The 22,819-nt window shown below is 35.7% G+C and overlaps 1 protein-coding gene across 2 annotated transcripts in view; it reads left to right on the forward strand.

The window, feature by feature from the left end:
• The window catches only part of ABHD2 (abhydrolase domain containing 2, acylglycerol lipase), a 108,216-nt gene extending 87,625 nt beyond the window's left edge, over positions 1–20,591 (forward strand). For both annotated transcript variants that reach the window (XM_074295129.1, XM_074295128.1), the window contains 5 exons: positions 8,610–8,702; positions 11,543–11,653; positions 14,083–14,152; positions 15,720–15,804; positions 20,018–20,591. In XM_074295129.1, coding sequence (XP_074151230.1) covers positions 8,610–8,702; positions 11,543–11,653; positions 14,083–14,152; positions 15,720–15,804; positions 20,018–20,214 — 556 coding nt within the window. In that variant the 3' untranslated portion in view covers positions 20,215–20,591. The remainder of the gene's footprint in view (positions 1–8,609; positions 8,703–11,542; positions 11,654–14,082; positions 14,153–15,719; positions 15,805–20,017) is intronic.
• Positions 20,592–22,819: the final 2,228 nt, after the last annotated feature.

The following is a 22,819-nucleotide window of genomic DNA, read 5'->3' on the forward strand; positions in this document are numbered from 1 at the left end:
TAAGAATTTTTCAGTTTCTTTTCTTTGACACTTTATGGTTTCATAAACTTAAATCCCTTTCTGTTTGCATTCTAATTCATTTGTATATTCTGTCTTTGGATTTATGAGTTCAGTAAACTTACTAGCTCATTACAGTTTGATCCTGTTTTTAAAGAGCTTCTAACAAAGAATTACCAGAAATATTCTTTAGCAATCTGTTCCAATGTTAAATGCCTGAAATTTGTGATACTTTGAAAGACCAAGCAAATTTTATAGTCAGGGCCTGGTCCTTCTTGTATTAATTGCACTTATGATCAATGAATCTTTTGTTGTTTTACCTAAAAGCCTCAGGCTTCATTTTTAAACCTTTTTATTGTCTTCTTATTATTTTATTGTCAATGGAAATATACATTTAAAAAAAAACCAAAATTTCTGATGTGGTATTCATTATTTTCCAGTATTGATAATCAATATAATCAGTGAGCACACTAAGGTATTAATAGCCCAAGATATAATCTTTTACTATATAATATAAACCTAGTCTTGAAAAATTCTCTAATAGTGAGAGAAACCTTAGGCTCCCAGGATCAGTTTTCATATGTAAACAGCTATTTGAGTAGTAGTGACCAAGAGCTGTAAACTCCAAGACCAGACCTTACACAGCTTCACATGCATGGATTCATAATAGCTTCTTATTAATTCCTGAATGCCCTTAAAAAGCCATGTGAATACACTTCTATCCCTAAGATGTCCCTATTCTAGTCCTGAAGCTTGAAAAGTATCTATGAATTGAGATAATTTGGTACTTCATAAATTTAGAATTTTAGAGTCCAAAGTAATCTTAGAGACCATCTAATTTAATGGACTAATTTTTTTAGAAAACTAAATACTACCTGGTCACATATTTAGGGTAGTGATTGAGAGCCAATAATTAGACCAAGGTCTTCTCTCTTTTAATCCATTCTTTTTTCCACTATCTCTAATTCTTTTGGAATCCCCCCCTTCCTTCTCCTTCCTCTTTTCCCTTCACCCCACCAAAAACAAAAATAAAAGCAAACTTATCAAAACTATGAAATCAGGTGGAAAGAAATAATACTTTTTATCTTGGTTTTATTGGAGCTGTTCTGAATCAGGATTATTTTCAGCTCAAAAGTAATATATCAAATATGTAGAAACAAAAGTGTATTCTTTAATCCTACAGAGTATTTTATATGCTGAAAAGACTATACAAAAATATTAGCTATTACTATCCAATCAGATTTCTCCTAGATTTTATTTTCTTTACAATATGATATAATTTTTCTGTAATATTTATCCTATATCATCAAACAAAAGAAAATTTCTGTATTCTTTAAGAATACTTTAATATATATAATAACATTTTGCCTAGATTTTCATCAACTATAGTTAAGGTAATATATACAGTATAAGTACTTAATTTTTTTTAATGAATAAGAAGATCTGAATAAAATGGAGTAATTCAGCTCTCTGGAAAATGTAGTTACAGGACAACTCTTTTCTGAATGATGTTCAATAAACTAGGTCTTATTCTACACCAGGAACATCCCGGTTGGATTCTACCATTCTGAATGTAGGTTTTCCTTGACTTTATGAAGCCTAACATCATGTTGCACAATTATGACTTTGGTAAAAATCATTGAGGTAGGAAGTGATAGGTTAGAAACCGACTAATTTTGAAGTTAGTAAAGGCAGAGGAATCTTTTTACTTCTAATTGACTTTATTATATATAAATCCATAATGGCCTGGTCTCCCTTATGTTATCTATAAATATGACCTGTCTAAACTGAGGAAGGCATGTCCATCAACTTGACTTTCAAAGTACTAGAAAAATATTCATTAAAAGGATACAAAACATGTTTAACCTATTTCAGATTGCTTGCTGTCTTGGGGAAGGGGATGGGAGCAGAGGAGGGGTGGGGGAGTGGGGAATTGGAACACAAGGTTTTACAAAGGGGAATGTTGAAAACTTTGTTCATGTATTTGGAAAAATAAAATACCATTTAAAAAAAAACCCAGATAAATAAATAAATTGAATCTGCCAGGATTATTAGCTACAAAAAAAAAAAAAAAAAAAAGAGGATGCAAAAATGCATGTTGTTGTTTTAAAGAAAAAAAGCCAGAAACTTCTGCAAAGATTGCATCTACTAAATGGAAGCTTCTTTCATTCTGCTACACTAGCTCCCTCTACTGGGGGTAAGAGCACACCATGAGTCATTTATGGCCAGTGTTTGTGTCTCAGGTGGGGAAACAAAAGTCAAAGTCTATACTATGATAAATAGCTATAAATTTTGCAGCAACATATATTTAGTCCCCCCTCTGGAGACACAAAGTGTTTTTTTATTACTTATTCATTCCTATGTCAGCTTCATGAGATAAGCAATGGTTTTAACCTTTGAAGAATAAGAATAAGGATCTTAATTACCCAGGGTTACCTTGTTTGACTTTTCTCTTAACCTTTAGCTCAGGGTTCTTTCCATTTGATTTCCATGCTGGGACCTTTAATCTCTTTTCCACCCTAGAATACATTTCCATCTGGTGTAGTGAATTTTAACTGTTAAGGAAGTTTTAAAAATTCTAATAATTTTCATTTGAGACTCCCAACAGCCCTTTGACCTTGTAACTAATAGTGCAGGAATTATTATCCCCGTTTACAAATGAAGAAGCTGAATCTTGGATCATTCTAGTGTCTAGACTTGCCCTAGTCTTTCATCAATAACATGTCCCTCAGCATAATATGTCTGAGCCAGGATTTGGACTTAGGTGTTCCTGACTCAAGCCCAGCACTCTGTCCATGGCATTGTCTAACAAACTGAGCCCTCCCTTTCTGCTGGGACATGAAAGTGGCCAACATTCTCCATCCTTTTTGACAGAGTGGAGTGAGGAGGGCTCACCTTCCTCCAAAATCAGTATTTCTGGGTTTCTTATAGTAAATCAATCATAGTTGAATTTGAAAACTATTTCGGTAGTTTAATTTCCATCACTTGTTACTTAAGCTCATTAGTTTACCCTTGCTCTGGCAGAAGGAAATAGGAGGAACAGAGAGAAGCCAGCTGCCTGCTTTCTATAGTCAGCTAAATCTAGTGGCTGTTTAATGACTTCATGTTTTATTATGGATTAAATAAATCACATGATATGTGCCATGTTCTCTGTGATAATTTCTCGGTATATGCAGCTGCTGCCTAAGCTAAAGGAATGTGTGTGGTCAAGCTAATCCTTGATTTAATTACTTGTTTGAGCCTGTATATCTAAAGACATCTTGAGTATAAGTTTCATCCATTTAACAACAGGAAAATCCCAAAAGTAAGTGAGAGAATTGATCAAGCAAATGCAATATGCAATATGCTTGATCTTTACTTCTAAGAAACTGACCTTCAAGCTGGAAGGAGGGGAAGTCCCATGATTTCTTAGAAGGCAGAATGAGTTTACAGAGCATTTCAATAATCCTGGACATTTTTTCAGAGAAGACCCCTAATAGTCTCCTGTGAGAGTGGGCAATAACTACAAAACCGCTATCAATATAGAACAATCTTTTCATTGAACACCCTTTGTGTGATTGAAAAGGACAGTCTATGATTTGAGTCCTAAGTTTATGAGTACTAAGGGGATGAAGGGCACTGGAATTATCATCCAGGTTGCAATTAATTAGGAAAAGATTCTAAAAGGAAATGAGACAGGAAAAAAAAAGAGGTATGGGTTAGTATTGAGAAGCATTACCAACTTGGCACAGGGCCTGGCTCTACATTGCCTTATGGGAACTAGAGACCCTTTTAAAGAACAATACAAGAATTATCAAATGCCCATTGCAGTTATATTCCCTGCTAAATGGGTTTGGTAACACTACATCTGGGCTTTTGAGTGGAAATTAGATGAGTGGTAATGCTATGCAATGGAAAAAACATAGGACTTGAAAGAGTCATAAGTGCCAGTTTGAAGGTCTGGGGAAAGAGCAGCCTGAATCTACTGAATGTCTAAAATAGAGGCTTTTTAAAACAATACAAAAGGTAGTTCATATTAGGCTAATGGAGCTTTAGAGGTTACTCCTAGGATCAATTTTAACATAAATAGTACTTGAGGATACTTTTAAAAATGTATTAAAATATATGAAGAATATAATAATATTCTTTATTATTTTAATCGTTCCTTCTATAATATTTTGACACTGATAATTTGTGCTTTGCATTAAGGGTTTGTTCAGAAGAGATGAACTTAAACCTAGCCTTATCACAAATTTTGAATTAGTGATTTATGAATTAACCAAATTTTTATCAAGTACAAGACATAAATGCTGTAAACAAAGATGGGAAACCAGGTCCCTTCCTTCAGCAAGTTTACAATTTAGTAAAGTAGTTTATAGCAACCTTTTCCCTAGTGTTAGGATTACAAGGTGATAACTCAGGTTGTCTAAACAATTCTCTAGCTCAGAATTCACATCTTTAGTTCAAATCTTTAAAAGGAGTTTACACCTTTAGACTTCTGAAAAAGAGTTTACACATTTGAAGGAGTTTTCACCTTTAAAGGGAGCAAGTTCATTGGCTGTAGGAGTTCCCACAAGCGCCTGGGAGTTCTCACAAGCCCATTCTCTGGGAGGATAAAAGAAGGCAACATTGAGTCTGAAGAGCAGTCTAGACTGGGACATTAAGTTGGGACAGCAGTCCGGATTGGGGAAGGACAAGAGCTGGAGGAGCTTCAGAGCCAGGATTCAGGAAGAAGAGAATTTGAGATTCTACCTTCGCTCTGGCTGGAGGCTCCAGAAGCCTCCTAAGAAACCTGACTACAGAGGAAAAGATTTTACAGAAAAGAAACCTCCTCCCAGAGAAGGATAACAACTGAGAGACCAACAGAACATTACACCTAGGAATCTCAAAGTACTTTAATAAAAAATTGTATTTTCTCTCACCATACTTCATACATGGAAAGAAAGCTTGAAAATAGGAATAATTCCATGGTTTTTACAAATGTGAAAAATTAAGGCACAAAGACAAGAAAATCTTTGGCAGAGACAATATTCTTGCTGTTTCTGACAAGAAAACTTTTTTTTTTTTCAGTTTTTCACTGGTAAATTATTTCTCATCCAATCACTAGGTTACAGGATTGTAGTAAGATACTAAATATAAAGAAGCTTTGAAAAATCATTGTTATTCAAATATGCTCTTAGTAATATAATATTTCAATTACCTTTCCCACTAGGAAAATGTTCTCAAAAGTACAATAGAACCTTGTATATCTGTCCAGGTATCTAAAGACAAGAAATAATATTTTTTTAATTCATTTTTCCAAATTATCCCCTCCCTCCCTCCACTCCCTTCCCCCAATGACAGGTAATCCCATACATTTTACATGTGTTACAATATAACCTAGAAACAATACATGTGTGTAAATACCATTTTCTTGTTGCACATTAATTATTAGCTTCCGAAGGTATAAGTAACCTGGGTAGATAGACAGTAGTGCTAACAATTTACATTCACTTCCCAGTGTTCCTTCTCTGAGTGTAGTTATTTCTGTCCATCATTGATCAACTGGAAGTGAGTTGGATCTTCTTTATGTTGAAGATTTCCACTTCCATCAGAATACATCCTCGTACAGTATTGTTGTTGAAGTGTATAATGATCTTCTGGTTCTGCTCATTTCACTCAGCAACAGTTGATGTAAGTCTCTCCAAGCCTCTCTGTATTCCTCCTGCTGGTCATTTCTTACAGAGCAATAATATTCCATAACCTTCATATACCACAATTTACCCAACCATTCTCCAATTGATGGACATCCATTCATCTTCCAGTTTCTAGCTACAACAAAAAGAGCTGCCACAAACATTTTGGCACATACAGGTCCCTTTCCGCTGACAAGAAATAATCTTGATAAGGAAACATCAAGATAGTCTAAGAACTCCCTTATCTGTTCCCCACTCTCTTTTCCCAGCACTTTCTTACTTGCATTCAACTACATTCTCCCCCTTATCCCAAGATCACTTTTCAACAGTTTTAGTCTCACTCTCCCATTTCCCTACTTCTGTTTCCATCCCTATAAAATAGTCCAAATGAAGTTCTGGACATATAGAGACAAGATGTGTGGTTGCATAGTTCTGGCTAGGTTGTGGTATTATAGCACAAATGGCTGTTTTGGCATCACTGAAAATGGTGTTTAGGTCTTTATTGCATTTGCTTTTATTGAGAAAGTTTTCCCTTTCTCTAAAACTTCTTCAGCTTGTATCCAATGTAGAGTTAACTCTTGACTTTGAAAGAGAATAGTCATGTGAATAAAGTATTACAAAATTAAGTTATGTTTAATTGCCCACTCCATGTGGTTTGGTAGGGCTTAGTTTTTTATTTAAGGGGTAGAGGATGTATGGGTGTGTATGTGCACAAACAGGAACAGCCTTATTATTATTATGTTACTTTTGATTAGACAAGTATTTATTACAGTCTTTTTGATTAGAAAAGTCATTCATTGCTTAAGTACATGTCACCTGATGATAAAGAAAAATGGCCCAGAAATATGACAGATGACAAGAAAAACCTAGTTTGGGAATACATATTTGTCACAGATAATCACTATGAAAATACTGAAATCAGCATCTTATCCCAACATTTCATCAAATCTTAAGTACCTAATGGGGACCAAAGCTCTTCAGATGCTTACTTTGTTATTAAGTCACTTAGTACATATACCTAATCTTAGTCCCAACCCTCCATCTTCACATATACTTTCTTATCTCCTCCCTTCCTTCATATCGAAGTACAGTAAAAAAAAAAAAAAAAAAAAAAAAAAAAAGGAGTGGAAGAGAAGTGTCCTGAAAAGGCAGTCTAATGTCTGGACAGGTTGTCTGGGAGTCAAAGGGTGTGAGCTGGCAAAGGAAACAAGTTGCTATTCATTGCTTAGGCAAGTGGGTAGAAGACTGCCTGGCCCCTGGGGTCCAAAGGAAGGGGTCAAAGGGCCTGCCAACATGTTCGGTTCTTATAGTTTTGGTTCTACTGTTGATTCCTGTTTAGCTTTTCAGTTTCTGCTATTCCATTTTGTGCAAAGCTTATAGCATTTGGGCCTTCTTGACCTTTGTTTCAGTAATATTCTTAGCAGTGAGATTTAAATAATATAAGGATTTCAGGGCTGAAATCTGAAAAAATAATTTATTTCTCACTGTAATTTTTAACATTATTTCATGGGGAAAGTTTGCTGGCCCCCAAAAGAAGTTGAGGCAATTTGGAAGGAAATAATTTTTTCAAGTGTCTGCACTTTGAAAGACTCACATCATTTAAGTTCCTCACTCTAATTTGGAAGGTAAAAATAAAGTTTCTTTTAGGACTTTAGTAGAAATATGAAACACCTAAGTTAACATATTAATGTATATTATGAAATTGAGCCTCTTGGCATTCATAACATTAGAACAAGAAATGAATAAAGGGATTTTATTTGCTGAGACTCAGTTGGTGCTATGACTTAGACTGGTGGAAAAGAAGCATTAGGTAGGGCTTGATGAGGATTGATCCTTTTAGCTAGTTTGGGAAGCTGCTGCTATTGGCTTATTAAAATGTACATTTATTTCAGATACAAGTATACAAATCTGGCAACTAAATATTTATAAAAGGTAGGCAGTCTCTAGACTGTCTCTACACATATCTACACACCCCTACCCCCCAATAATCAATAAGTCTATTTAACACTTAATATGAGTCAAGCATTGTGCTGAGCATGGGAATACAAAGACAAAGGCAAAACAATCCCTTCCTTCAGAGAACTTAAGTTCAAAATAGTTATATAGGGGTGTGTGTGTGTGTGTGTGTGTGTGTGTGTGTGTACACAAAATGACCACAAACCAAACACAATATAATTTTGGATGCGATAGAACTAGCATGGTGGTATCTGTGGGAAGGGACTCTGTTCAGCAATAATTTCCCTGTTAGTCATACTTGGAAAGGATTTTTTCATTTTAATTTCATTTCTATTTTCTCACCCCCTGTCCTAAAGTTCTAAGACTGATCGTTAATTATCAATCAATTTGGAGTCATACTAATTTTGTGAGTAACAAGAGACCAGAAAAATAGAAATTCGTTTGTTACTAAAAATAAATTTTCTTCCCCATACCTTTTTAACAGAGACAAAAAGAACATTTTTCAAATGTGAAACTACATATACATATACACATGCACACTCATGAAATGCCAGTCATATTCGTCATTGTTCTGTTACAAAGCTGAGAAAACTTATTTACAGGGTAGAAGGCAATCATGATATTAGAATAAGGGGGGTTCTTACTATCACATTAATGATGTTACTTTCTTCTCGGCCAACAGATTTACATGTAGTTGAAATTAAGCCCCAGTAAGTGACCTTGACCAAACAAGATGTGCCCACCAGAGTAGCTTCTTCCTGGTGTAAATCCTTGCCAGCAATATCATGATTATTCAGTGTATTACTCTAAAATTGATGGCTTTGGAACTGTCAATCATGGTTCTCTTTTCCAAAAACTAAAGTCAGCAACCTTAAAAGCTTTTTGCTGCCTGTTTTAACTATTTCATTACAATGAAGAAAACCTCCGGCTTATTGTCTTTGCCTGAATACCACTCATTTCTAAGCCTTTCTTTCATCATTTCTGACTGTCATTTTGGTTTAGGGCGCAGGAAACTTTCATGCAGTGGGATCAGTGCCGAAGATTTTACAACTTCCTCATGGCTGACAATATGAAGAAAATCATCCTTTCTCACAGGTACCATTGCCCTCCCTACCTTCCTTCTCATGGGGCTCATTCTCATTTGCTGCCTAGTTACAATAGGGGCTATTAAGAGGCTCTGGACCCTCATTTCTACAATATCAGATCGTCTGAATGGCCTGCGTAGGTATTCCTGCTGGCCTAATCGTTGAATTTTTCCTTTGTTAGAAATTACATTTTCCTCAACCACAAAGGTTGACCAGATTTTTTTCTACCTTTAAATTTAAGTAAATCCAGGAAAGGAATAGCTCTCTACCATAATACTTTAACTAGAATATCATAAAGACTGTTAGCATTTTTAACACTATTCACAAAGGTGATCGTAGAATGTATTAATAAAATAGCTATTGATTCACTACTTGATTTCCTGGCATCCTAAAATATTCCTCTGCCATATTTATTCATGCTCTTATTTAAATACCACTTTCATTAAGTTAATTCATTTACTCAAGAAATCATGAATGGCCGCCCTACTTTTATCTCTTCTCCCTAGATTTAGGGTCTTCCATAATCAGGGTACATCTGTCTATCCAACATTATTGCAGCCCACATTTTATTAATTGATTAAATGCTTACTATATGCAAAGCATTACTCTGGTTTTCCTACTATTTGCCAACATCTGTCTTCTGAAGCTTCAGCACACATATGAAAAAGCCCCAAATTTTACTGACAATTTGCATATCACAATTATTTTCCTTCCTTACCAGGCTATAATAAGGAAGAAGAGGTGTGTGTAAAACACCCTGTATATACCACTTAGAGGATAATAATATTTACAACTCAAAGAAACTTTAAAAATGTTAAACCCCTAAGAGTTCATCCTTTTCATGTAACTGATGAAGTTTGGACCCAGAGGAGTGAACTGACAGCCCATAGGAAGGAAGTAACAGGGCCAGAGTTTGAACCTAAGTCTTGTTTCTCTCTGCAGTCTTCTTTCTAATTCCTCACACTACCTCTGAATTACAGGCTATCATGTTACTCATTTTTGATTTGTAAGTTCTAGGAATGTCTTTGCAAGGAGAGTATTAGCTTCTAAAGGTAACAAAACAAATCTGATTTTTTTTTTTTTTTTTGCATCCCAATAGGCAATTTATTTAATTATTTTTTTGGTGACCTAGAAATAATAACAAAAGTAAATAAATGCTGAATTATCAATTCACTTATTTTTTTAATTTAAATTACCATTAGAAAAAATTTAGTCTCCTGGCTCTGTCATCTGCAAATTGTATATTTAAGGTGCCATATTAAAGTATGGCTGGGACACCTGTGTGGCACAGTGGATAGAGTGTAGATTCAGGAAGACTCATCTTCCTGAATTCAAATCTGACCTCAAGACATTTACTAGTTGTGTGACTTTGGGAAAATCACTTCAATCTATTTGCCTCAGTTTTCTTAACTATAAAATGAGTTGGAGAAGGAAGTGGCAGACCACTACAGAAGTTTTGCCCCAAATCGGGTCACAAAAAGTCACACACGACTAAACACTACCACCACTCTTAATGTAGTTTCCTTGCTCCTTAAGTAAGGTGATGGATGGGGAGGGACTTTTGTTCTTCAGCCTAGATACCAATTCATGAGACATGGATGCTGCTTCTGTTTTGTTTTCCAACACAGTGGTCAGTCATATAACGACACAAATGGTCAATTTGTAAAATATTTCTTTTAGGGAGGACAAGGACTCAGCCCTTATCTCAACCATTATCTGAAAAGTTTTCTGCCAATCACTAGATGACTGAACCTTCTGTATAGGACAGGCAAATTCCAGTGTGTCCTGGATTAGCTCATCTAGTAAATTTGGGGGTGTATGTACTTTTTTGAATTTACCAAATTTGAAAACCAAATATTTTACAAAGAATTTTTAATGTATGAATTATATTACAAACAGCATTTAATCCCCCTACTAAGTAAACTTTTAAAAGCTGGAAAGATTTCAAATTCTTCAATGGGTTTGTAACAGCGCCAAACAATGTACTTTCCTTTGGGTTATCTTTTCTGCTTTAGAGTAGGACACCAAATCAAACACTGATTGGTATTGGGGGGGGGAGCAGAGATGTTGTTAAATGCAGCATGATTTATAGCTGCTACTGAGATGAAATATAATAAACACTGCTCATTAAGCCTACCTGATGAGAGTATCCTCATTTTCCTCTTTGTTGATCTGTAACATATCTATATAAAGGGAGCCATATTCTTGAATGTGGTGCCTAGTATTTTCTAGGCATATTTCTTTGGTTTTAGCCATCTGTTTTGGATAAGCTAATTGTCTTCCTCTTTAAGAGAAATAATCAATCCAGAAAGAAAAAGATACTGTCCTCTAGGTGATAAATATCAGTTTGCTGACATGCCATTGAAGACAATGGGTCTGTAATACCCACACGTGCAGCCAGCCTGCTGCCTGGCACATCCTTCAATAGCAGAGTCCACTAATAACTTGCATTGTGGAAAGAGAGAGAGGGAAAGACAGAAAAAGAGAGAGACAGAGACAAAAAAAAAGAGAGAGAGAGAAAGAGTTCTACAAGATTTAGCACTGTCTCAGTTCCAGTTTCTTAACCTTGTCTGGACTGCCTCCACTCACTGCACAGAGAGGATCTTTGTCTCTGAAAGGGCAGTGAAGGTCTCAGCTTACCTCCCTCTGCAGTCGCTCAAAAACCATCAATCTGAGCTCATTCATTGGCAGACTCTGAGGGCTACAGGGATCTATTTCAAATCAACATATAGACACTTTGGCAAAGTTTCACTCTTGTTGATTGCCTTTGGGCAAGGCAGACCTCTTTTGCCATTGCATGTTCCTTAAACTTTCCTCCCAAAATTATGTTTTTATTCACTTTTATTCCAGGCAAGTTCTCTTTGGAAACAATGTTAAGAAACCTCAAAGCCTTGAGGATACTGACTTAAGCAGATTGTACACAGCAACATCTCTAATGCAAATTGATGACAATGTGATGAGGTATGTATAAGAGTTTTGATCTCTTAAAACATCTTCCTCTAAAACAGCATCGTCTAAAAATAGGTGCTTAATGAGTTTAGCCTTAGCAGGGAAAGGGGATATTGTCCCCTGAACTTATTTTTTTTTTTTTAAACTTAAAAGCTTTTATTTAACATAAAGCGAGTTTTAAGAATGATCAGAGGAAAGCTAACTTTAAATCAGCCTCTTCTGATGCTTATGCAAATAACATTCCTTTCACGACTATAATATCCATTAAGCTACTAAGCTTGGGGGGGAGGGTCTCTTGTTGTTTTCTCACAAAAGATCAATGACATCAGGAAGGTAATGAATGTCAGGACTTGCAAATAAATTGGATCTAAGTGAGACAGGACTGTGTAAAGTCACCAGCCTTATTCTCTCCTCCAGAGCCATATGGGTTCAATGGTAAGATATAGATCAGGACAACTGGAGCTAAGGTCTATCCCAAGTCTTAGTTTGTCGGAGGCAACAGCCATTGAGGCAATTAAGACTAAGTAAGAAATGAAGCCAAAAAATGGGAAAGAGGGAATCAAAAAGCTTTCAATATGAACACAAAAGCAAAATGGATTTTAACCATCTTCATTTAAGATAGGGACAATTTGGAGTTTTGGAAAGCCAACTTGGCAGAAAAATTCCTTCACTGAGCCAGCCTTCCTTTATAGTAAATATTTTTTTTGATGTTATATTAAATTGAAAAGGAAGAAAAAAAATCCTTGCAACAAATAGGCATAGTAAAGCAAAGCAAAATCTCTCACTGACCATGTCCAAAAATATGTTTCATTTTGAATTTTGGGTCAGTCATCTCCCTGTCAGAAGGTAAGAGACATACTTCTTCCTTGGGTCTCTGGAATTGTGGTTTATCATTTCATTGATCCCAGTTCTAAAGTCTTTTGAAGTTTTTTCTTGATTATTATTGTTACTGCATAAGTTATTCTGGTACTATTCACTTCATTCTATATCGGTTTATACGAGACTTCCTAGGTTTCTCTGAAATTGTCTATTTTGTCATTCTTGAGTCACTTCTGAACTCCTCAACATCACTGGAAAACAATTTTTTTCTCAGGAATCATCTGAACTATGGATGTTGTGGATCTGTATCATATGCTTAAGCTTTAACCAGAGCAAATCTGACCCCTAAAAGTTGAAGGTCAGGGCTGCTTATTATCATGCTCTCTTCCCATAGCATTTTATATTTTTGTTAAAAAGCAGTTAATCCTATGATGATTTACTTGGAGATTCTAACAGAATCAGCAGAGATTCTAATTGAGACAATTATTTCAGCAAAGTTGCCAGCTACTAAATAAGTCCTTAAAAATCCAGAGAATTTCTTTATAAATAACAGAATCCAAAAAGCAGTAATACAAAGGGAAACCAGTTCCATTCCAGATAACTGCAAGAAATATAAAATATCTGTAGATCAATGCATACAAAATACTTGTATATACACGTATATGTGTGTATATGTGTTTATGCATATGTGTATATTCATTTATAAAATTTTCCTAAAAGAAATAAAGAGCAACTTAAATAGCTGAAAGAATATTCAGTGTTTGTAACTAGGCCATACCAATGTAATAAAATTTAATTTTTTAATTTATTTTATACTTTTAATACTATGCCAATTAAATCATCAAAGATATTTTATAGGATTCTACAAAAATATAATAACAAAATCATTTGGAAAAATAAAAGATCTAGACTATCTAGAGAAATGCTGAAAAAGAAGTAAGGATAAAGGGATAATAGCAGTCCTAGATCTCAAACTTTTATTATGAAGCAGTAGTCATCAAAGCCATCTGTTAATTGGTTTTAAAAAATTAGAGAAATAGATCAATGGAAAATACTAAACAAGGGAGAATCAGAAATAATACCTAAGTATACCATAAAATAAATTACTTAGGAAAGAATTTCCCATTTGATAATAATTTTTTAAAATATACTAGGGAAACTAAAGAACAAAGTGGTAAAAATTAGGCTTAGATGCACTTCTTATACCATATTCCATAATACATTTTTATGATTAAATAGCATGCTATTTAAAAAATTAGAAGAGAAAGTAAGTCTATCTCCAATCACTGCCTCCTGGGTAAACAGGAGGAACTTAACATACTTGTCCACTTCCTGCTCGCCAGTTTATGTCTTCTCATTCTCTAGCAATCTAGATGCAAAGACTGTCCTTTGCTGGAAAGACCTCTGTTGCAAAGAATGTATTGGCATCTTCTGAATTTCCTAGCCTCTTAGCTTAATGCCAACCTGGGCTCAAATAGTTGATCTTTTTTGATATTGTGGAAAGATGTTAGCTCCTGTAGATAAATGTGGAAATTAGAAGAAAGATAAAACAGACCAGCTTTGAGGCTTGAAGGAAAGTATCTATTTCTTATATTTTTTTTTCTTCCTTTGGTATATCTTAGGAAGTTCCATGGCTATAATTCCCTAAAAGAGTACTATGAAGAAGAAAGCTGTATGAGGTATCTGCACGGGGTGAGTGAATGACTAGAATTGACTATAAATAATAAGGCTATTTTTGCTTTGCCCCAAACCTAAAAATCCTAGACTTGGAGAGTTAAAAAAAAACTTGTATCCCAAGTAGTCTAACCTCCTGGGCACCCTAAAAACCCTCTTTACATGATTTCTGATTATGATTATCCAATTCTGCTGGAATACTTCTAATGATGCAACACTTGCTACCTCACAAGGCAAGCCACTCACTTTATCACTGGTACATGCAAATTGTTAAAAAGTTCTTTCGTATATTGCACTGACAACTGCTTTCCTCCTAATTTTCATCACAAATCAATAGGGAGACGGAACTTCAGAGGTGACTTAATCCAACCCTCTTGTGTTACAAATGAGAAAAGTGAATCCCATAATGGTTAGACATCTTACCCGAGGACACACGAGTACTATGTGACAGATCCAAAATTTGAACCCAGGTCCTCTGACTATAACTATAAGCAATCCTTCCACTAGCCTGTGCTACTTAAGTTTTCTGCCTTCTAAAATTATATGGAAGAAATCTACCTCTACTATAGGAAAGTCCTTCAGATATTTTAAAACATTTATAATGTCCTCTAAGTTTTCTCCTTTGCCTCATTTCACTGATCTGTTCCTCATAAGATGATTTACAAGTTCCTCATCATCCTAAGCCAATTTCCAAATGATGTCACTTTTGAATGTATTACCCAGAATTAAACACAGGACCCCAGATATGTTTAGGTAACACAGTTATAATGACATTATATAATCTTGACATTATATGCCAGAGTTTTTAACCTGAGGTCCAAAGACCTCAAGGTAGGTGGGATGTCTGGATAGATATGAAGAAAGTTTTTGAAAAATATATATATTTATTTCAATATAATTGGTTTCCTTTGTAGTTGATTCTATGTATTTTATTTTATGCACCTAAAAACATCACTTTTAGAAGGTATCTATGAGTTTCACCAAATTGCCCATAACACAAAAAGAGTAAAGAACCCTAGCTTTTGAATGCAACTAACATTGTATTAGTTTTTTAATAGCCATGTGACATCATTGGCTTATAATAGTTTTTTTAAAAACTTAAACCTAATAATTTTTTATATCAACCTGTTGCCAGTATAAGTCTCCCCATGTTTTTGTTTTGGTTTGGTTTTTAACTGAAATGGAAGCCTTGATTTTTAAAAGAAATAGAAAAGGATTGTTTATGAAACTGAAATAAGAGTTTGTTTTTTGAAAGTATAGGTTAAATTTATCTCATGTTTTGCACCCCCCCAAAAAGTATTTTTGTAGTAGAATGAATATGTTGACTGTATTACCTCCAGCTAGCATTATTAACAAGTTCAGCCAAGGTCACTCCCAACCTGTTTATCAACCTGATCCTACTAGAAGTTTATCATTCATATATTATTGACATGGCGTTTGTATACCCTGATCATGGGCCAGGTATTGGCCTTTGTTCACTTTCTCTTTAGAAAGGGTTGCACAGTGAGTCTCGGGCTTAGTCACCCAAGAGCAATGATGTTAGTACATAGAGACAGCAGCTTTAATTTTATCTTTCCTTGTACAGATTTACGTTCCACTCATGCTGGTTAATGCTGCTGATGACCCCTTGGTGCATGATAGTCTTTTAACAATTCCCAAAGCCCTTTCAGGTAAGTAGTTTTTTTTTTTCATTGATCCTTTTTTTGCACTACTCCTGACATAATAAATCCTGCCATCTTCCTCATGAAATATCCATTATATGGAGAGGCTTTTCTCACCACTAGGCTTTTATTCAATAAGATTCTATTCATTTTCAAAGAGTCTCTGGTAATGTTGCCTCCTGAACACTTAAATAAGAAATGTTCTGATTTTCCTGTCCTATTGCAAAAGGTCAGAACTATTAGCCAGGAGCTTTTTTTGCTGTCACCAGTGCTATGTGAAATTGCTCTGGCAGATCATGATTCTTGTAAACTGGGAAGTTGGTTTTGGGAAGGAAAATGTTCAGAACTACAGCTTCACAAGAAGAATAAAATATTAAATATAAAGTCATCACTGTTGATGGTGACACCAGCTGTTCTTGGGATTAAAACCAAGTAACTGCAAGAATAAAAATACTGCCCAGTGGAAGGTAGTTTATTTAGTTTGAGGTTGATGTAATCTCATCCCACACTTAACAAGAGATAGAGGACAAAGAAGAAAGCTGAGGAATGAGAGGAAGAAATGTGGGAAGAACAAACTGGGCCATTTTAGACCTCTAGGACATAAACCATAAGAGAGGGAACACTATGAGGACAAAGTTTCCCTTTTTGTGAATATAATAAGAAAGTCAAATTAAAAAATAGCATTTTTGGTTTAATTGGATAGAACAAAACAGAAATGGCTTATTAGTCACTAAGTAAAAGCCTTTGAAATCTGGAAAGTAAAAGAAATGGGTAATCCAGAGGCCAGATGTTAGGCAATGAAAGGCTTTTGTGATGAAAAAGAAATAGTCTTGTGATTTCTTATACTTGAATATAACCTGCCTCTGTCATTTACTACTACTACTAACAATGGGCAAATCATTTAACCTGTGATTTTTCTTTAACTGTAAAATGAAAAGCCTGGTCTAAATTAATTCATCAACTAGCATTTTTTTTAGCATTTACAAAAAATAAAAATAAAAAAGGTACAAATAGTCCCTGCTTTCAAAGAGCACGTATTCTAGTGGGAGTGACTTGTAAATAACTAAAAATGTACAAGATATAGGAAGTACCTGGGATGAAATCTCAGAGGGAAAGGAATAAGCAGGTGGGGAAACTGGGAAAAGTGTCTTGCTGAAGTGAGATTTTAGATCATTTTAGCTCAACTGTAGAGAACATAGAAGGAAACAAAACCTAAGAAGACTGAAAAGTAGGAAGGGATCTGGATATGAAAGCTTTAAATGCCAATTAGAGAAGTTTGTGACTCTGGAAATCATGGGGATCTATTGGGAGTGTATTAACTAGAAAAGGGACATGCCTAGACCTGGACTTTTAAAAAAAAAAAAGTCATCGTGATAGCTGAGTGGAGAATGGTTTGGAGTACAGAGAAAATTGGTGCAGAGAGAATAGTTAAAAGACTATCGCACTAGTTTAGGTGAGAAATCTGAAAGAGCTTGAACTAGCATGGGGGGGGGAGCTGTGTGAATAGAGAGAAGGAAATGTTTTGCAAAGAGAAATGACATGATTTGGCAACAAAATGGATATGTGAAGTTAAGAGTAAGGCATCATGGTGAACAAAACAGTAGTGCTTCAAACAATAATAGGGAGATTAGAAAGAAGTATGTTTGAAAAGAAAGTTAAGTTCCATTTTAGAAATGTTGAGTTTAAAATGCTGAGAGTCTATCCATATAAGTCATATCCAGTTCAATATGTCCAAAAGGCATTTGGTGATATTGGGCAAGTACTCAAGAGAGAAATTAGGATTGGATGCATAGATCTAGGAACCAATTATATGAGAGTTTATGAGATCACCAATTGAGATAAAATAGAAAAAAGAAAATGGCCTGGATCAAAGCCTTAGGGGACACCCATAGTTAGTGAGCATGACCTAGATAAAGATCCTATTGAAAAGGTAGAATAAGAACCAGGAGAGAGTACTTTCACAAAAACCTAGATAGGAAATAATATCCAAGAGGAGAAAGTAGACAATAAATACTGCAGAGAGGTCTACAAGGATAAGATTATTATTTTTAGTAATTAAGGGATCATTGGTAACTTTAAAGGAGGTCATTTTATTTAAATGATATAGTCAAAGGGTTTAAGAGATGGTGAAGAGAGGAAGTGAAATGGAAGCATCTTGTGTGGATGAATTTCTTAAAGAGTAAGTGAAAAGAGGAGGAGAAATATAGGATGATAGATTACTAGGAATAAGAAATAATGAATAAATGAACCATTTATTAAGTATTCATAGGCTTATAGTACTCACAGGCTAAACTTGAGGATTTTTAAGGTTGGAGAAACTTGGGCATGTTTATAGGGAGATGGAAAGGAAATAATAGAGAAAGATTGGAGATCATAAAGATAATAGAGGGGACAATATTTTGGAGAAAACAAAACGAGATAAGTTCAAAGAGATAGAGGAATTGTCTTTGGCAAGGGAAAAAGTCATCTCTCCTAAAGGCAGAAATAGTGGGAGAGAAATGTTTGAGTGATGTAAGATGAGAAGACACAAAGGAGCTCTTGACAAATGGCCAAAGTGAGAAGATTCAGAACAGTTGATCTAAACGATGAGATAATGAATCAGTGAAAGTTAAAAAGCTGTTGCATCAATGAGGGCCTACCTGAGGCCTGTAACAAACCCAGTGAGTACTATATTCTGTTTACTTCAATTCCATTCTAGCATGTCAATAGGAGCAGAGGATTTAAGTGGTGGGGAAAATCTGGGGTTGGATTTGGCAAGGCACATGATAAATGATTAGATGACTTAGTGGAAAAGATAGTTCAGCGTTGGATTGACCAAGGGGCCAAGATAGGGAAAAGAGGAGAGGGCATTCACTTCAGAAATGGTGAAGAAAATGAGGTTACATCAAGGATAAAGATATAATTAGGGTTTTGTAAAGCATAGGGAAAACTTGGAAACTAAAAGATAAGTCATACAAAGGAATTTTAGATTTTGTAGAAATGGTACACTTGTGAGTAATGACAAACTCTTTTTAACTGAGTTGGAGTAAAGTGGTCATCAGAAATAGCAGATTGAGGAACTGGAAAGTTAAGAGAATTTGAGAGAGAATTAATATTTATTCTGAGTGAATGCATTGAGAAAACAAAAAGAATGTCGTAGGTAGTTTAATAAGAGCTACCGAGATCTGGATTTGGTGATAAATTTGGAAATCATAAATCTCAGAGGAAAAGAGATTTCTGAGTAATGATGATAAAAGGTGAGTCTGGAAGTGACAGTGGGGAGCAAGGAGAGTTCCAACTCTCCTCTTGCATCCAGTGAGACAGAGAATAAGAAAGAAAATGTAACCCAGTACTGGAAAGGCAGGCCAAATATAACCTTCTAGAGGAAATCAAGTCAGTGAGGACCAGAAGATAGAAAGCTATTAAATCTGTCACCAAAAAAATCTGAAATGGGATCTTGGGGGGTTGGCTATGAGAGTAAGGGAGCAGGCAATTGGGATGGGAAATAAGATCCATACATGGCAGCTGAAGTTTAATAATCATTGGGATAGGACATGGTGTATAAAAAGATGGAGTTATGTTAACCATGGAGAGAGGTCCATTGAGGGTGGCAGTTGAATAGACTGTTCAAGGCTCTCCCTTGAGTGCCAACTTATGGCTGGTGAGGGTGAGGATGAGGATGATGATGGGGAGGGAAGGAGATATAAACTGAGAAGTTTTAGAAGCTCCACCTCATAGGAGGCAGGAGCTAGAAGAGGCATGGGAGTCTGGGTCTAGCCTGGGATATCTTGGTAATTTCCAGCCCTAAGCCTACGATACTTTTTTCCTAACTAATATTACTTTAACATCTCCAAGGATCTAATGATCAAATAGATCACAGTCCCTTTTAAAACATCTAGATTTGCAAATAAGTCTTAGAAAAACATAAAATGACAATCAAAAAGAACATGCCCATATATCTTAAGCCAGGTACATTAAATAGTCAGCCTTTTGCATATCACACCTTTAAACCAAGTTAATATAAAAGTATATCAGCATCTTAGCCTCTGATGTTTCCCTTCTAATTTGAAAGACAGGGGTGATTTAGGTGGAAAATCAGTGCTACTATGCGGCATTTTCTCTTGAACAATCAGGTGCTACCAGTGAGCAAAATACAGACCTATTATACAACTTCTTTTATCTGTACCTAAAAAGAGCCAGTTGGAGTCTGATCACTCACACAGATGCCTTTTTCCCTTTGCAGAGAAACGAGAGAATGTCATGTTTGTGCTGCCACTTCATGGAGGTCACTTGGGCTTCTTTGAGGGTGCCGTTCTTTTCCCAGAACCCTTAACCTGGATGGATAAGCTGGTGGTGCAGTATGCCAATGCCATTTGCCAATGGGAGCGTAACAAATCCCAGTGCTCAGACACAGAGCAAATGGATGCCGACATGGAGTGATGCCCTTACAGACTCAGAAGCACTCCAGTGGCCCATCTTCTGAAACTATTCATCTCTTCACCTGTTGCTTCAGGTTTTCATCCTTCTCAATGACCTGGGTATGTCAGCAGGGAAGCTTCCCACCAAGAGCACCTCTCGCCGAGGCAGATGGCTGTCCCCAGGATCTTCAAGCTATTTTTATGCTTAGGTTACTGGTTTTCTTTATTGCGTTATTGGCCATGTTGATGAGTGGCAGGACTCTTGATCACCTGTCCGATTTCAGCATTTGGTTAAGCCAATTGTCATCTAGTTTCCCTATTAAAAATGTATCTGAACAGCATCTTTGCTTTGCCAATCAAAAAAATCTTCCCAAGAATGTGGCAAGATGTATCCTAGAGTTTTGTGACTATACTTTGTGCCGTTGTTTCAACTTTGAAAGGGCCTGTGGTTCCAAGCCAGTACTGAGGAGAGGGAGCTTGAACCACTTAACATGAGAATTTGGAGGAATGTGAGCTCCATAAACAGGGTGGGGGGGGGGGGGGGGAATTAGCTTCTATAATAAGCCAAGCTCCATATTTACAACACTTCCTAAAGGGTCTTTCTCCCTATTCAGAAAAGATTTTAGGTTAGAACTATTTTGTGTTTAGAATTTCTTACTGAAGTTTGTAACCAGAGGTGTCTGCATATCAATCAGCTTCAGGCATAATGAAGGCACATTGCCTTTTGTGCATTTACAGTAGAGGGTAGTGGATAGAAAACATCATGATGACCTTGGGCAAGTCATTTAACCGCTCAGTTTCTTCATCTGTAAAATGAAAGAGTTGGACTATTTGATACCTGAAGGCCTGTCCAACTCTAAAATTATATGATTGATATTTATCTAGACTTTGAGAGAACAGAATTCCAAATGACTTCCTGTTCTTTGAATTCTTGCCCACATCAAACAAGTAGCCTTGAAATGATTTTTGCCTTTCTTTTATTTCCTCATTACTTATGTAAAGGATTTTCTTTAGCACTGAATTATGTGCTGTTTTTTTTTTTTTTTCTTTTAGCCCAGGTCTCCTTAACCCTACTTCAGCAATTTAAAAGTAGAATTTTAACTCAAAGTGAAACATCTCCATTTGAAAAGTAGTCTTTTTCAGAACATAATTTTTATTGAATCTCCTTTACTTATGTACTGTCAGATAGACTTTTCTGGTCTCAAGTCAAAAAATGTTGGTTGGGATTTGGGGTTTTATCCTTTTCCTGATCTGTTGGCAAATGTGTATCTAAAACATCCAGTGATTTCTATAATCTAAAGTTGCTAAAAACCAGCAGTTGCTATATGGGATTGTACAGCACTCATAATAATATTACTAGGCATCCTTTTCAGTCTTTTACTTCTTTAACTTCTTTGACTCCAGCAATAAGTAGAGGCTAAATTGGAAAGCTCAGCTGGGGAGAAGTACTCAGGCACTTTGAAGGCATTATTTTTATGTCCATTGACAGAAGGAAATGTATTGCCCCAAGTGACTGTGATGATAATGACAATTTCTACCTAGAAGAAATTCTGTGTGACAATCATTAGATCACCATCTTATAAGAATGAACAACAACCAATATTGAAAAATATTGGAACTCCTTTGATCTCCATTTTGCTTTCTGATTATTTCCCTGTTCCATTTATTATAATCTCTTTTCTAAGTTTTATTCTTTATTACCTTTCCTGTGACACTCTTTTAGCACCAATTAGCACTTTAAAATATTAGCCTTTATTTGACAATTAGCCACTTTGGTTGTGGTGAAAAAAATTCTGTCCCCCAAACTCCCTTCCCCACTCACAACTAAAATCTAAAACATATACTTCCTGTTACTGTCATCATTTCTCTAAACTTAGATTAGTTAAACCAAGCAATAATTTTATAACCATTGAATTACTGTATCAAAAATGGTAGACTCCTTTTTGTTTGCCTTTGGCCATTTCTTGGCCTATTCTAATAACTAGCACATATGCATATGCTGCTACATTCAGTAGGAAAAAAAGGATCAGATCACCATTATCCTATACACAAAAAATAAAGACAGGGAAAAGATCCAGTCATTTCCATGATCACTTGTTTCCTGGTGACTGGTTAGCAATATCATTGTTTGCTTTTGTTGGGAAAGAATCACATCTATCTTTCAGCCTTTGTAACTATATAGCAAGAATTTAACATGCAACATCTTATGGACAACTTCCCAGATACATTCTTTTGCGAAGTGTAACTGATGGTGGCATTTACATTCCATTTTGGCCCAAGTGGAATCAACTGAAACCCTTTGTACGTGTTCCAGTCTCTTCACCACAATGAGGTGAGGTTGTGGATGTGGCTTTTTGTCTTACAAGGAAATTCTTTTTCTTGTTTGCTTCTTGAGTGAATATGAGTAGGCACTGAATTTAGAGAAATGCCAGCTTCCCTATAAGGCATGGATGCAGTGTATCATTTTATCTGGAGATTTTCTTTTCTCTTCCTCCAAGCTTCCTATTTCATTCCTTTCAGGCCACCTTGACAACCAATAGTCATTACCAAGAAGTAGAGATTTTTTTTTTCCCTCTGCTTTCTGGTCTGCTGCCCTGGTAACCTGTCTGCATTTGATTGGTTGGATC

This window comes from Sminthopsis crassicaudata, chromosome 2, assembly GCF_048593235.1.
Source record: "Sminthopsis crassicaudata isolate SCR6 chromosome 2, ASM4859323v1, whole genome shotgun sequence".
In the NCBI taxonomy this organism is placed as follows: domain Eukaryota; kingdom Metazoa; phylum Chordata; class Mammalia; order Dasyuromorphia; family Dasyuridae; genus Sminthopsis; species Sminthopsis crassicaudata.